This window comes from Labeo rohita, chromosome 11 (genome assembly GCF_022985175.1).
Source record: "Labeo rohita strain BAU-BD-2019 chromosome 11, IGBB_LRoh.1.0, whole genome shotgun sequence".
NCBI lineage: Eukaryota > Metazoa > Chordata > Actinopteri > Cypriniformes > Cyprinidae > Labeo > Labeo rohita.
The window spans coordinates 17,582,258-17,599,794 of NC_066879.1; the positions used below are offsets into that span (position 1 = coordinate 17,582,258).

At 34.9% G+C, this 17,537-nt stretch overlaps 1 protein-coding gene across 1 annotated transcript; it reads left to right on the forward strand.

Annotated features, from left to right (window-relative positions):
- The first annotated feature begins 3,999 nt into the window (after positions 1-3,999).
- Positions 4,000-17,524, forward strand: ninj1 (ninjurin 1). Its single transcript, XM_051123326.1, has 3 exons — positions 4,000-4,148; positions 13,012-13,246; positions 16,175-17,524. The coding sequence occupies exons 1-3, from the start codon at positions 4,092-4,094 to the stop codon at positions 16,318-16,320; spliced, it is 438 nt and encodes a 145-aa protein (XP_050979283.1). The 5' UTR covers positions 4,000-4,091; the 3' UTR covers positions 16,321-17,524.
- The last annotated feature ends 13 nt before the right edge of the window (positions 17,525-17,537 follow it).

Here is a 17,537-nt window from a genome sequence, read left to right on the forward strand (position 1 = left end):
ATACAGTATCCTTTTACTGTGCTCGGTATATCCCTGTTCTCGCCACGTGACTTGGTTAAGACTGCTGAATATTTAATATGAATGAATGTTGTATGACGATGCTTTTTATTCTCTCACCCCCTCCCCTCCTCCTCTTGCCATCTTCCCGAAAGAAAATGTTCCACCTACTGGAGAGAGAAGTGTTTATTCCCTGTGCAATAACACTTACAGTATAACATTCTTATTGGGGAGACAAGGGTGAGTTGGAGCATCAGTTATAAATAAATTATTGGGTGAAATATTACGTGGTCACCACCTTCCTGGGGTGATTATAAAAGTTGTACAGTAGAATGAAAAAAGGTAGGTTGTTATAACAACACTCTTTGCGCTTGACATATTATATAATAGTGAGTCACATAAATAAAGACTGGGAAATGTGTTACTATTCAAGCCCAATATAGACAATCACTTGTGTCTCAGTTCATTCATGGAAAATATATGGACACATTTTTACACAGCAAAAGCATCATCTTTATCATTTAGAGATTTTAAATGACAGCGAGTGTCAGCAGTGAGGGTCAGAAATCTTACACGTTGTCTAATGTACCCGATATTTATAGAAACGGCACTTAATACTGCAATTAATTAGTCTGTCATGAGTCTGTACTTTAAGAACTTGACACATTGAACTGTTGTCAGTGCTCGCTCTTAAACTACTGCAATTAAATTATTCAGCTCTGTCCCAGTAGGCAATTTTCACAAATAGGGAACTGAATAGGACTTGAAAAACTTAAAGGGACAGTTTACACAAAAATGAAAATTCTGTCAGTATTTGCTCACCCTCAAAGTTCTTTCAGACATGTTTGAGTTTTTTTCTTCTGTTGAACGCAAAACAAGATATTTGGAAGAATGTTGGTAACCAATCGGTTGACGCCATTTACTTCCATAGTATGAAGAAAAATACTATGGAACTCAATGGCTACCATCAACTATTTGGTTACACACATTCTTCAAACTATCTTCTTTTCAGCAATAAATACATAAATAAAAACAAATAATAATAATTAAAATAATAAATTAAAAATATAAATTAAAACATAAACATTTTCAGGTCAGTTGTCTGTTTAAAATATTAATAATAATTAAAAAATAAAATATAAAGGAAAAAAGGTAAAAGGAGGTTTTATTGCCAGATTACAATAAACTGAAAATTACATTTTCATTTAAAAAATAAGTTATTTGTTTAATTAAAGAATATTACAATTCAAACGATTATTTGACGAAGTACAGAAAAAAGACAGGATGTCTCATAAATGTATCAGGAAAAAAATGCAAGAGGGAAAATGTATATTTTATATATGAAGAGTTAATTCAACTTTTCAAAAATTATGTTTTTTCATTGTGCATTCCAGTTAATCTCAATCAAACTGCAGTTGGGTTATTGTGATTAAGTAAATAATAACTAAAAGAAAACACAGCTAACTAAGACAATAAAACACAATAAACAAACATGATTTCTGATAGTTTGATAGTTATCTCTTTTTGCAAATAAACTTCACATACTTAATTTATCTCTACATACATGTGATTACTTTTTTCTGAAATGTTTGGAAAATATTGCAAATACCACATGATGCATTTTTTCATATTTGCTAACTTTCGAGTCAGAAACAGTGCTATTATTATTAACTTGGCTTGAGAAAGCCAACTTACTGATATGCTGTTTTCTTCTGAGACTAAATCTGTCGACACTAACTCGTCCTAGAGCTTTAATTCTACAAACTCCAAACTCAGCCCAGATCTTCAGACTGATCTGAAGTTAGCTGCTATATCTTTTCTAACTGATCGGACTTACGATTTTCCTAAAAATTACGATTAAAATCGGGAAAAATCCCATAGACTTACATTGACGGAATGTTCAAATGAGCCAACACTTTTCAAATTCCAACTGTCAAAACTCCCAGAATCCTTAGAGACTCAGTCAAGCTCAAACTCATCTATCTATCTATGCCTAGTAACCAGAATCATGCTAGTAACTTGCTAGTCATGATAGAAACATGCTATCAACTTGCTAATCATGCCAGAACATTCTAGCAACTTGCTAATCATGTCAGAAACATGCTAGCAACATGCTAACAACTTGCTAATCATGCTAGAAACATGCTAGCAACTTTGCTAATCATGTTAAAACATGCTAGAAACTTTGCTAATCATGCTAGAAACATGCTAGCAACATGCAAACAACTTGCTAATCATGCTAGAAACATGCTAACAACTTGCTAATCATGTCAGAACATGCTAACAACTTGCTAATCATATTAGAAACATGCTAGCAACTTGCTAATCATGTCAGAAACATGCTAGAAACATGCTAACAACTTCCTAATCATGTTAGAAACATGCTAGCTACTTTGCTAATCATGTTTAAACATGCTAGAAACTTTGCTAATCATGCTAGAAACATGCTAGTAACATGCTAACAACTTGTTAATCATGCTAGAAACATGCTAACAACTTGCTAATCATGCTAGAAACATGCTAGCAACTTGCTAATCACGTCAGAAACATGCTACCAACATGCTAACAACTTGTTAATCATGTTAGAAACATGCTTGCAACTTTGCTAATCATGCTAGAAACATGCTAACAACCTACTAATCATGCTAGAAGCATGCTAGCAACTTGCTAATCATGTTAGAAACATGCTAGCAACATGCTAGCAACTTGCTAATCATGCTAGAAACATGCTAGCAACTTTGCTAATCATGCTAGAAACACGCTAGCAACATGCTAACAACTTGATAATCAAGCCAGAAACATGCTAACAACTTTGCTAATCATGTTAGAAACATGCTAGCAACATGCTAGCAACTTGCTATTTATTTTAAAACATGCTAGCAAAATACTAGTAACTTGCTAATAATGTTAGAATCATACTAACAACATGTTATTTATTTATCTATCTATCTTATCTATCTATCTATAATCTGACCATTATCTATCTATCTATCTATCTATCTGACAGACTGCATTCAAACTTTAAAACTTTAAAATATTTCAGACTGAAAACCATCCAAACTTAAAACTTTTTTATTTTTTTAAATATAACTTCTTAAACTTTTTAAACTTTTCAAACTTTTTCTAACTTTCTGGTCCGGCTTTCTCAAGCCAACTTAAAGTTTATCTTGACAAACTTTTTTTATCTAGTTATTATTATTACACTGGCATTATTGAAGCAACCCGTAATAAGCGTGAGTTCTGGCTGTGTTTGAACTACCACTAGATGGCAGCACAAACACAGATGTCATGGCTCCTCTGAACATTGAATGGTGTTTTTTTCCTCCAGACTTTCCCGTTCTTTATATTTGTTGGCACCGAGTCAACAATCTGAATGTCAATGATCTAACAAACCTGCAGGCCTATGACTGGAACATATTTGTGCTTATAGGTGCCAACGTGTAAAACATTAGGCGTGATCACGGACCCATTATAAGCTACTAATAATAGTATATACTCTGATAAGAGCACGAGCTTTGATATTAGATTGTGGACGAACGGCGACTAACTCTGGCAAAGTGTTGAAACAAGATACTATATCTTGTAGCACTATAGCGATTCGAAATCTGAATCGGTTCTTTCGAACAAATTCTTTCATTCTTATGAAAATAGACATTTTTTACAGCCTTTAGTGGCATATTATGTACTTTGCATTCTGAAACACAGCACATATTTATATTAAAAAATATGTTTTATGGTCATTTCATGCGGTACAATTGTTGCAGCCATAATTATTTTTGTAAAAACATTTTTAAAACATTAAACACTGGCAGTTTATTTAAATATCCCGGCTAAAAATGTTTTATTAAACGCTTATTAAAACGTTTATAAAATAAATAAATGCCTCAAAGAAATTTGTAAAACGAGTTGTTCAGATGGGTCTTAACCGGTTCGTCTGAATGATTCAAAAGATCCGGCTCAGAAGAACGATTCAGATTTCTGGCGCAGATTGTCCAGCCCCCTTTTGCTTTCATCGTCCATGAGCTCATAATGCACCACAAACATACTTAAACCCAGCTGTTAACGGATTGTTAGATATAATCAAAGGAAAGATTATGGCTTCAGAAACGATGGAACTGAATGGAGATGCTTTCGTAGGTGAATCAGGAGAGGTGAGTGATTTTGAACATAATAGTATCATTCAAAAAGACCACAAATGTATCCGCCAATGGGAGGTTAGAGTTAAAGTTTAACCCATTATATTGGTGTCCGTGAAATCCGGGATAGACGCAAATACGTTGACTGATCACTAGGCTAACGTTACTCTTATAACGAACGGGTTGATGGCGTTTCTTTGGTTTTTGTAGGAAACAGAATGCTCATGTACATTTTTCTCTTCATACTGTATTGCAATGAATACACTTGCGTGGATAAATCTAATTGAAGGGATATTGTGGTTTGCCCCGCGGGGTAAATATTATATAACTGCAGACCATGAACAGATAGAAGCTGCTTTCGACTGTCCAGGATGTTTTTATCCAGTAACGGAAGGTAGTAAGTGGCAACTGGTCAGCATTAAAGCTCACCAAAGCGGTTCAAAGTTTTGAAACAAACCTCTTATTCATTACCCTGGTGTTTCGCTCCACCGCGTCCAGACAGATGATGAGATCACCGAGCCGTAAAACCCTCAACAATAGACTGTGAAAGACGCTAATAAAGTCTGTCAGATGAGACGACACATAAATAACGCAGATTAATGCATAGCAAGTGTACATTCAATAAGATTACCCCTTTCCTCAATATTTATTTTTTAATACAAGTATTTCGTATTTCATATAAATGTAATGTATGTAACAGATGTGACCCTGGATCACAAAACCAGTCGTAAGGGTCATTTTTTCAAAATTGAGATTTATACATCATATGAAAGCTGAATAAATAAGCTTTTCATTGATGTATAGTTTGTTAGGATAGGACAATATTTGACTGAGGAATCTGAGGGTGCAAAAAAATCAAAATATTGAGAAAATCACCTTTAAAGTTCTTCAAATAATGTTCTTAACAATGCATATTACTAATCAGTAGGAATTTTACAAAATATCTTAATAGAACATGATCTTTACTTAATTTGCTAATGATTTTTACCATAATAGAAAAATCAATAATTTTGACCCATACAGTGTATTTTTGGCAATTGCTACAAATAAACCCCAGCGACTTAAGACTGGTTTTGTGGTCCAGGGTCACATATATTGTAAAGTCTATTACAGTTAACTACCAATTAATCTCACCGTAGCAAGTTCCTTTTCCATGAAAAATTTCCATTAAAAATCCATCTTTTTACACTGAGGACAACTGAGGGACTCATATGCAACTATTACAGAAGGTTCAAACGCTCACTGATGCTTCAGAAGAAAACGCAACGCATTAAGAGCCGGGGGGTGAAAACTTTTTGAATTCGAAGATCAGGGTAAATTTAACTAATTTTGTCTTCTGGGGAACATGTAAGTATCTTCTGTAGCTTCTGAAGGGCACTACTAAAAGGTATTTAGGCAAAATAAGAAAAATGTGGTTTATAATGCATCGTTATTTCCTTCAGAAGCATCAGTGAGCGTTTGAATATTTTGTAATAGTTGCATATTAGTCTCTCAGTTGTCCTCAGTGTGAAAAGATGGATCTCAAGGGCTCAAATACACAAAAATGCTAAAAAGCTTGAAGAATTTTTTTGAAGAACAGCTGGCAGCTTAAGTGTTTAGGACAAACATGAACAACTATCACTGAAAAAAAAACAGCTGTGGTTCATTCATGTAACAACAGGGTAATGAGAATCAAGTGTATGTAAACTTTTGAACAGGGTTATTTTTATAATTTCACCTATTATTTTCTCTATGTAAACATCTTTTGTGTTAAATATTTTATTAAAAAAATAACATGCATTTTGAATAATCCTTCTTATTTTGGTAAAATAATTGACATTTTTCAGATTTTGCAAGGTGTATGTAAACTTTTGACTTTAACTCTAAACACTAAAACCATAACGGTGGATTTTACATTGAGCCAGCCAAAGAAGGAACAAAAAATCTACAAAGTAAACAAAAGCTGACATGACATAACTTATCTTCTAACAATAAAGAACTAAAGCATTTAGTATAGTAGTTTCGATTCCTACCACTAGTTACTAAGTAGTTTATTGCTTTTAGGTAAATATATATGAATGTATGGAGGAAAGTGTATTTTATGTGTTGTGACAGGTCACCATTTCTCACCTTTTTTCTTACACTTTCATTAATGTATGCACTGAAGAAAGATGAGGTGAAGTGGTTAGAAACCACCAGTGGATTTTTTCTTCACCCAACAAACATTCTGAAACACAAAATCAAACATATCATCATTCCTGTGGGCAGCACCAATGTTTAAGACGCTGTGTGTTTAGGCAGACTGAAAGGGCAGTGATTTCCATGAGGCTAATTTCTATGCCAAATGGAAAGTGATGACTCCACCTTCTTTGGTATGATGTAATGCACGAGCAATATTATGGACAACTGTGCTATTGATTAGAATTATAGGGCCACAGGTCTATAAATAGTCTGTTTGCAAAGAAAAAAACTTTTCATCAACACATGAAGGTATGAGCAAGTTAAGAGTTATAAACAAGTATGAAATGTGATTGTCCTGTAGTTATAGGTTTGTTGACCACATTACAGTTACAATCACTTTGCCACATTGTTTGTGGACTAGTAATGGCGGCTGTGCTGTGCTGTGCAAGATACTTTATTGGTGACATAGTGAAGTGGTTCTACAGACGAGAGATGCAAATCTAAAAAACAAGATAAATGCATTGACATTTCCCTGCTTTTTATACCACCTTATCTATGATTTAATGTTAAATATTTATAGAATACAGTATATGACATGTACAGCAACCTATGTAAGATTGTCATTACAAACTATCAGGGTTGCCATGCTGTTATTTTTAAGAATTCTTTCTTTTAGTGTATGAAAAGTTTCCGCTCATGTAAGCATTTGGGTTTTAACAACTAATGACAACCAATAGCAGGACAGAGAAAGAGGAAGAGACCCCAGGCTGTTACTTTTAGACAGTTGGTTCATTTTTTTCCACGAAAAAGGGTGTTGTTTAAGTGTTGGTGTCTGAGTGTCATTGGGGTTCATGGAAAAAGGGAGTTTTTCTACTTACTTTGCCTTTGCCACTCCCAGCATAGGCAAAAGGGTTCTTGTGTTGGCTAGAACCGTACCCAAAGTCAACACCTGTCCTGCACTCCACTACAGAGCCTGGAGAATATGTGGTTATGCAGTGCAGTCAGTCTTAACCAAAGATGAGACATAAACTTAGTATGGGGGAAATCGTACATTTTCGTTCGTACTGAGGTCTGCTGCCTGCCTGGTGAGAGTTGAATAACACAAAGTAGATGTAATGACTCCAGAGCAAGCTCACACCTGTAGCTTGACCTCTCCTCCATCATAATAGAGAAGAATAATGCTTTTGTGTTCACAGAACTCCATTAGAAAGTAGCATACAGAGCTCTTTCTCTTGGATCATGGATCACATGACTAGCCTTGTATTATCTTGTTTAAAAAGGAAGAAGGATTTCTCAAGATAATTCTTTGAGAGGCACTTTATGCTGAGTCAATGTACAATGTGAGTTTGATGACTCAAAACACTTAAGATATATTACTTCAGCAACAATAACTATACGAACAAACTTCAAATACATCTGATAATGTAGAACTCTGTTTGAACGCATGAAGTGCCAAACACTACATCTCTGATTATGATTATTATTAATAATGCTTTGTACTAACCAATGTTTCAAAGTGCAGTTGCATCAGAACGTCAAAAGAGGAAGTCAGACCTTTTTGACCAAAAAGCTTCTTTAGCAGGATAACAGTTCTTAAGCTTATTTTAGGAAGTAATCAGTTATAAATAGAACATTCTACTGGAATCGCAGATGTTGAGTTTTTTTGTCCAAACCCTCATCTTGGTTGACCTTTCAATATTTAAAGTATGAAATTTTGCTGAAAGCAAAACATGGGTGGAGATGAACTAACGTTAATTTGTTGTTGATGAACATGTCATGATGAAAGCATATCTCTGTGAAATTCTAATGGGTGTTATTCAATCATTGAGGTGTTTTCAAACCATGATGGAAATTTTCAACTGCTTTACCTGGTTTAGGAGTGGGTCTTCGAGTAATACAGCTAAACAAACACTCATTGTAACCTGAAAATGCCCACTAATTAAGAAACACCCATTTTGGTGCTGCATGTGCATTTCTCAGTAGTCTGATGCTTCCTCATCAAAAATAAAACAGGTACAAGTCTTATTTGTTGAATCACCTAACATATTCATACAACTTCTCTGGTATAATTTTAAACAATGTTGCTTAATGTTGCAATGTGACATAAACATGAGACAAAATGTCACAGTCAGTTTTGGGGAGTAACTAGTTACACATAACTGCGTTACGGAATTTAATTACAAAATAAATGTTTCTGTAATCCATTAAGTAGGTGTATATGACTTTCTTCTTTCAGACGAATACAATCAGAGTTATATTAAAAAATGCTCTGGCTCTTCCAAGCTTTATAATGGCAGTGAATGGGTGTTTTGAAGCAAAATAAACTGCATCCATCCATCATAAAAAGTGCTCCACACAGCTCTGGAAGGGTTAATAAAGGCAGATCGATGTGTTTGTGTATGAAAAATATCCATATTTAAAACTTTATTTTATTTATATTTAAAACAGCCATTTACTGCCATTACAAAGCAACTCTGATTGTGTTGATCTATAAGAAGAAAGTCATATACACCTAGAATGGCTTGACGGCGAGTAAATCATGGGGTAATTTTCATTTTTGGGTGAACTATCCCTTTAAAGGCTGTTGCTGTTTTAATGCTTTTGATTGGTTCTTGTTTGAATCCGTATTGCCTTATGTCTCGCTCCCCTGATTACTGTTTCATCAGGTAGTCATTCATTTTAATCATCACAAAAAACGACATCTTGTTGATGACAGATGAGGCTATTTTCTGACAGTTAAGGAGTGAACCTGCATCTTATTATTTTATTTATAGACTAATGTTCCCATCCCATGCTTTTTCCTGTGAGTAACTGCCACTGCCACAGCTCATCTATCCAACACACCTGCCTGAACGTTTCCAGTGATCCAAAGATCTAAATTAGCTGGTTCAAGTGTGTTTAATTAAGACTGGTGATACACTCAGCTGAAAAAAATCTCTATTTACAAATGCTAATTGTAGAACCTGTATTGATTTAGACTTTGATCGACTTGAGCTAATAGATTAAATGCAATTAAATGACAGCATAATCATAGTTAGATGTTTTTGTGCTGAGTAATTAAAAAGTAAATCATACTGTGTTTAACATTCCTGAACGTGCCTGCGTGTATGACAAATGAGTTGACTTGCTCATAGATGACATCATGTTTTCTTTTTTAGATTTCAGCAGTCTGATGTAAGCCAGATTGTTAAAACCTGAACCGCTGGACCACTTATAGTCTGACATAAGACTCCTAAAACTAATCATTTTGAAGTTTTTAATATTTTAGTCTGTTTTGTCCCACATTTATTTTTTAAAGACTGATATTTTGTAGCTTTTCATCATGTTAAACTGTGCTGGAAAGTAGAGATGCACCGACTGACCGGCTAGTGATCGGAATCGGCCGATTTTTCGTATGATCGACCCAGATCGGTGACCGGCCGGTCAGGCTCACGTCCGCCGATCCTTTTATTGCCAGCGGCGGCGCAGGCAATTACGTCACAGCTACACGCACACTCACAGTCTGGTGTTAACATGTCGTTGGTGTGGAAGTTTGTAAAGCAAAAATACATCGTGGGGGAACAAGCTCAAAAACGTTCGGAACAACAAACCTAATAAGACACTTAAAACACTATCATTTAGCTGAATATGCCCAGTTTGAAAAGGGGAAAGTGGCTAAAGCTAGCGCGCCGAGTCCGAGCCAAAGCTCGTCAGCCACAAGTCAGCAGCCTGTACTATCCTTTGCTGGGATGAGCAGTGAGAAGACCAAAGCAATTACGAGGAAAATTATGGAATTCATGGCCCTTGATGACCAGCCGTTCTCCATAGTCGAACACCACTGTTAAATTGTTTTGTTAAATTAATGTCGTGTATTGTAGAATGCACGCTCAGCACCGCCGAGAGTTTGGCGCCATCGTTAAAACGAAACCGAAAGTAAAACGCGCGCGCGCATTCAAAAGCAATTTTAATACCCCACGTTTAGAGAGCGACTCCCCAATGTGCGCAAATTAGTCTACATAACATATCTAGGCTGTAGACTATAGGTTATGTAGTTGTATTTAATACAACCTTAATATTCATTTGGTGCTCCTAAATTTTTTTTGGTGCTCCTAACTTTTTGAAGTTGGGAGCACCAGTGCTACCAAGTAAAAAAAAAAGTTAATTTCGAGCCCTGATTCAGTAGGCCTATTTGTAGTGCACCAGCCACCCAATAATAGCAATAAGCTTTGTGCTTTTGATGCTTTTAATATAAAACACAGTCTCAGCTTTCAAAATCTGTCAGTTATAGCAAAATACAAACAATGCGTCTTGCAATAATGTGTTTTTCAAGCTCTCTAGTGTGGCGTAGCAGATCGCTGAATTCATGCCAATCAATCAACTTTTTGATTACAATGAGATATTAGTGTTTATTAAATTATAAGGTTTTCTTTGTGAAAATTCCACCACCTACTCCGCAAAATCGTCTGTGGCATCCAATCTTTCATTCCTCACATGTATATAATTAAAAACAACAAAAAAAAAGCAAAAGTTTGAAATGGACTCCAACTTTCATTACAGTTCTTTAAAAAAAAAAAAAAAAAAAAATCGGAATCGGCAGGTCACACTTACTGTAAAATCGGAAATCGGAATCGGCCAAGAAATTTGCAATCGGTGCATCTCTACTGGAAAGGTGTCATTTTAAACTTTTTAAAACTTTAAAAAGTTTTCCTCAAACTTAAACTTTTAAGTGTAATTAAAATATAAATGTTTCAACATTAACTGAGGGTGCATCATCACATCATAACATTGATTCAGTGACATTATCATAGTTTTTTTTTGATAATTCAACATTTTTTCAACATTAACCGAAGGCGAGTAAGTTATGTTGAATGGTCATCACTTAACAATGTTGATTCAGTGACATTACCACTGTTTTTGTTGGATAATTCAGCATTGTGTTAATATTTACTGAGGGTGAATAAGTGATGCTCAGCAATAACCACATAATAATGTTGTTTTAGTAACATCACCATTGATTTTTTTTGTTGAAATATTCCATTTATGTTGAACCGGTGTCACTGCATAACATTAATTCAACAACATTTTCATAGATTTTTGAAAATCTCACCATTGATTCAACATTAATTGCAGGTGCAAAAGTGATGTTGAACCAGTTTTTGGGATTGACAACCGCAATTAGTTTGCATTGACAACAGTATTCTGCTGCCGTGTGAACGTTCACACAGCAGTAGAATACGGTTGTCAGTACCGTATTTGAGTCCTTAATACGGTTACGTTCACACACAGTATGGTTATTTACGGGTGTCACAACCATAATATATATATATATATATATATATATATATATATATATACTACCGTTCAAAAGTTTGGGGTCAGTACATTTTTATTGTTTCTTTTTTTTTTGTTTTTTTGTTTTTAAGAAATTAATACTTTTATTCACCAAGGATGTATTAAGTTAATAATTAAAAGTTTATTAAAAGTTAATAATAAATAATTTACATTGTTATAAAATATTTATATTTTGAATAAACACTGTACTTTTAAAACTTGTTATTCATGAAAGAATCCTGAAAAAAAAAAAAAAAAAAAAAAAAAAAAAAATCACAGGTTCCAAAAAATATTTGGCAGCACAACTGTTGATATTATCCAACATTGATCATTCTAATAATAAATCCGCATATTAGAATGATTTCTGAAGGATCATGTGACACTTAAGACTGGAGTAACAGCTGATAAAAATTCAGCTTTTCATCACAGGAATAAATTTTATTTTAAAGTATGTTAAAATAAAAAAACATTATTTTATATTGTAAAAACATTTTGCAATATTACTGTTTTTTTCTATATTTTTAATCAAATAAATGCAGCCTTGATGAGCATAAGAGACTTCTTTAAAGACTATTACAAGTCTTACTGACCCCAAACTTTTGAACGGTAGTGTGTATATATATATATATATATATATATATATATATATATATATATATATATATTCAACATACAGTTTGAAACACGACTGTAAGCTGCTGTGTGAACGGGACATTTCGAGACTCACACCTGTAAGTAAATAGGTTGTCAGTCCCAAAAAATGATAGTGTGAACGATGCCAATTAATTCAGTGCAGTTAACCTTGACGTATTAACATTGTTTCAGTGGTTGCTGCCTTGAGGGAATTTATTTTGACATTAACTATAACCCTAGCAGTGACCCATACTAATTTTGTTTGATACAGAAGGAAGGAAATTTTGTCAGGGTCAACTAACCACTCACCCACTTCCCTTCACATTCTACAAACATCCTAAAGAAAAAACACAAGTGACTTTCAGTTTCTTGTAAAACTGAGAAATATGCCCAAAGAAGACAGATGATTCAAATTTCTGAAGAGTAGATACTGCAGGTCAGAAAACAACAATTGGGCATGAGTCAAATTATGTGCAAATTTTAGGTCTCACTTGAAAGCATGCTGTGATTTACAAACTGTAAGTAGGGGTGTGTTACACTGGATCAGCATCCTGGTCCTCAAACAATATTTCTATGAAACTGTCATAGCATTAACACCAACCTCTTAAACTAGATTTGATAACACCGTTTGATTACCCAAACTCTAAAATCTGGTTGATAGCAGAATTTTCCCACCTCTTTCTCTGTAAACACTGCATGATGCTCATGTACTCATTACCTTGGCTCATTCCCACAGATGTAGTAATGTCACGTTTGTTTTCATGGTTGTGTTTAGCGTCCTCGACAGAACCGCTGGTCCAGGAACTCCCCAATTAACATGAACCATTACGCCAATAAGAAAAGTGCAGCAGAGAGCATGCTGGATATCGCGTTGTTGATGGCCAACGCTTCCCAGCTGAAGACCATTCTGGAGGTGGGACCCACGTTCACCTTATATGTTCCTCTCATCAGCCTCATCAGCATCTCCCTCATCCTACAGATCATCGTGGGGGTCTTGCTTATCTTCATAGGTGAGAGAAGCTCATCCAAGTTCACAGACTTTAAAATATAGAGACAATAGTGATTTTATACATGATTAGGTTTGCTTCACTTCAAGACAAAAACATACTGTTATAAGTACTACACTCTTAAAAATAAAGGTGCTTTAAAAGGGTCTTCACAGCGATGTCATAGAAGAAACATTTTTGGTTCCACGAAGAACAATTCAGTCAAAGATTCTTTGAAGAACCATCTCTTTCTTACCTTTTTATAATCTGAAGAACTTTCTATCGCCACAACAGAAAGGTTCTTCAGATATTAAAGGTTCTTTATGGAACCATTTAGACAAAAAAGGTTCTTCTATGGCATCGTGAGGCACCTTTATTTTTAAGAGAGTAACATAGCCTAGTTACTAGCCTATAGTACATAACCAGTCATAAGGGTCATTTTTTAAAATTTACTAATACATCATTATACATTATTACATCAGCTTAATAAACAAGCTTTCCATTGATTTATTTGAAAGCTGGAATCTGAGGGTGCAAAATATTGAGAAAATTGCTTTTAAGGCTGTCCAAATTAAATTCTTAGCAATGCATATTACTAATCAAAAATTAAGTTTTGATATATTTACGGTAGGAAATTCACAAAATATCTTCATGGAACATGGTCTTTACTTAATATCCTAAGGATTTTTGTCATAAAAGAAAAATTATTTTGACCTGAACAATGTATTGTTGGCTATAGCTACAAATATACCTGTGCTACTTAGGATTGGTTTTGTGGTCCAGGGTTCAGTTCAATAACAATTGTCTAGAAGGAGAACTGAAACATGCTGTATATACTTGTACTTAAATAGAACTTTCATTACAGAAGTTGCAGAGAGATTGATCCTACACAAATCTGTTTGTACTAAGTATTTCAATATGATTACATCAGGTGGTAAAAGTCAGACCTGCAACACTTTGGTGTTTCCCATCAGAAATGCTTTTACTTTCACTTTTCACTTACTGCCCACATAATGAGAGTATGAGCAGATGAATCATTTCGAATCTTAGTGAAAGAAAGACACTTTAATCATATGAAGAGATTCTGTCCCAATTTGGGAAATATGCATATTCACTTCTCAACTTCAAAAAGCACCCAGTGTCCTATAGTGCCTTGCGAAAGTATTCATAACCCTTCAGTTTTGTTGCAGCCTTATATTAGAACTGCTTTAAATTACTTTTTCTTACATCAATCTACACTCCATACATCATAATGACAAAGCACAAAACAGGTTTGTAAAAAAACTTGATGATTCCATTGGATAAGTATTCTGGGACACTTAATTTAGCTCAGGAGCTCTCATATTGCTTGTAGATGTTACTACACTTCAGGTGAAGTTAACCTGTGGCAAATACAACTGAATAGGTATTTGGAAAGGCACACACCTCTAGATAAAAGGTCTAACTGCTGAAAATGCATATGAAAGCAAAAACCAAGCCCTGAGGTCAAAAGAACTACCAGTAGAGCTCAGAGACAGGATTGTGTCAAGGCACAAATCTGGGGAAGAATTCCGAAAAAGATTCTGCTGCATTGAAGGTTCACAGAAGCATGTAGCCTCCATTGTCAATAATGGAAGAAGTTTGGAACAACTAGGACTCTTCCAAGCATCATGTATGGAGGAAACCAAGCTCTGCTCATCACCTGTAGAGTACCATCCCAAAGTAAAATATCATGCTGTGGGGCTGTTTTTCAGCGGCAGGGACTGAAGGCTTCGTCAGAGTAGAAGGAACACTCAACACAGTTAAATATAGAAATAGCCTTAATGAAACCATAGTCCAGAGCACTGAGAATCTCAAACGTGGCAGAAGGTTCACCTTCCAACAGGACAATGACCATAAGCACACAGCAACAGTGGCTGATAGACAACTCTGTGAATGTAGTTGAGTGGTCAAGCTAGAGCCTGGGCTTGAACCAAGTCAAACATTTTTGGAGAAACCTGAAAATGTGTGTTTGCCCCCATCCAAGCTGACAGAGCTTGAGAGGTGAAGAGGTGAGGAGCAGAATGGCAGATAATTGCCAAATCCAGATGTGCAAAACATGTCGCATCATACCCAAAAAGACTCAAGGCTGTAAAGGTGCTTCAGCTAAGCACTGCGCTAAAGGTTTGAATACTTATACAATTTCAGTGTTTTATTTTTAATAAATTTGCAGAGTTGTTAAAAAACAGTTTTTTGCTTTTTGTTAATACTGTATTTGAGTCCTTAATACGGTTACGTTCACACACAGTGTGGTTATTTACGGGTGTGACAACCATATTCTATAACCGAACTCACACCTGTAAATCTTCGGGACTCAGGCCCTGTTTATACTAGTGCGTTTTCATCAGTTTTGTGTTCACCGCGCGGCTCAAATGCTCCGCTCTTCACTCAAATTTAAAAGCTGCTGTCGGTTAATGATGATTTGATGGGTGAACTCGCAGCTCGACTGGACTCTTGTCAATACGGGCTTGACTCCCCGTTGCACGTTCATACAGACAGTACTAGTATTCGAAAAGCGACTGTAAGCTGCTGTGTGAACGGGACGTTTTGAGACTCACACCTGTAAATAAGTAAATGCGGTTGTCAGTAATTTAAAGCAGTTTAACATAAGTCTGCGACTACTTTGAAAAAAAAGAGGAAGGGGTATAAATACTTTTGCAATACTTTCTGTGATTTACACTGGAATCCACTGTGAACACAATCATGCTGTAATGCATGGAAACTTCTACATTTTTGGTATTGAAGGTTTTACAGTAATCATACAGTTCTTTTGAAGCTGTGGAGGTTTTAACACCTTCTCTACAGAACGATAGACACCATATAATTATCGTCATTTTCCATGTCCACATTTGTCAGATTTCAGCCTTTCATTTTAACCTTTTCTTAAATAACTGAATTGCATAATGACCTACTGTTATTGCTTTTGTTCTACAGTGAAGTGGAATCTGAATGACACGAGTAAACACTATATACTGAATCTTCTGGAGAACATCGTCACAGCTCTCGTCTTTATCATTGTAGTAGTAAATATTTTCATCACAGCATTTGGCATCCAACGACCGGAGGACACGAAATCTTAACTGGCAACTCCAGTTTGGGGTTTCCTACAGGTATATATAGCTGGACGTTTATTATTGAACATCACAAGAAGTTCTTTTCATCACATATTCATATGTGCCTCTATGTAAATATGCTTTATTGTTTTGCAAAGAACTTTTTTGGTCCCAAAAATGAGGTAATAACAGCCTATTGTGGATTCTGATTAAATTTGAAGCTAAATTTAATTTAAAAGATGAACTTACATGTAATTGTTAGATGGGTATTTAACACTGTTAAATTGCATTAAATGTCAAATTGGATCAAATGTTAATGACAAATACCTGTCAAGCCTGAAATGGACCAATAGGAAAGCAGCACCTCACCTCACATGGGACCTTCATACTGCCTACCTGAACGCCTCTAATTACTGTATCAGCTGTCTGAACGGGAAAAAAATGGACTCATTTTACATGTGGTTTAACACAATGCAGCTCTTGCACATGGCATGTTTGTGTTTTTTACTTAAAGGACATATTTAAAGATGTTGCTGTATGAAGGATAAATTGCTTATTAAGCCTGAGAACAGTTTGAGCTGATTATGACTCTATGAAGAGTGTTTAAATCAGCACTTTAACAAAAAGGATCCTTTCTTACGAAATTCAGTACTTTTACAAAACATGAATACTAAATCTGACTTGGCATAGTGATACATCATAAACATAGCACACCTTTTCTTGTATTAATTGGCCAAAAACATCATGAATTGATTTTTTAGTTTTTTTTTTTTTTTTTTAAGTACAAGAATTTGCAATTGATACAGTAAAAACACTGATAAAAGAGCGCCATCTACTGATTATGAGCTACGCTACAGAAAATGAAGGATACTGCTTTTTTCTTTAGAATATAAAGTTGTTTAGTGTTTTGATATTTGTTGTGATTAATTACTATTCATATGTTGAAGTTTTTGTACATTTTATATGGATATCTTTTGTAATGACCAAAGATTTCCTTTGTTTTTCAGTTTTAGAGAACAGTATTAGTAAACGAAAAGCAAATGATTAAAAATAAATGCATTTAGTTATTATGTCAGTGCAAAGGTAAATAGTAGACCTACTTACAGTTGTCTTTACATTCAATATTGCACACTGGTCTTCTTCAATCCTAAAGTTGCTGCATTTAAGGACAAAACAATTATTCTGACACCAATAAAATTATTTTTCACCAATCGTTTTTTGCTGAAAAAAAAAAAGTTGATTGT

Coding starts and splice junctions, on each gene's coding strand:
- ninj1 (XM_051123326.1), top strand. CDS start 4,092: ATGGCTTCAGAAACGATGGAACTGAATGGAGATGCTTTCGTAGGTGAA. Junction 4,149..13,011: donor TCGTAGGTGAATCAGGAGAG/GTGAGTGATTTT, acceptor GGTTGTGTTTAG/CGTCCTCGACAGAACCGCTG. Junction 13,247..16,174: donor GGTCTTGCTTATCTTCATAG/GTGAGAGAAGCT, acceptor TTTGTTCTACAG/TGAAGTGGAATCTGAATGAC.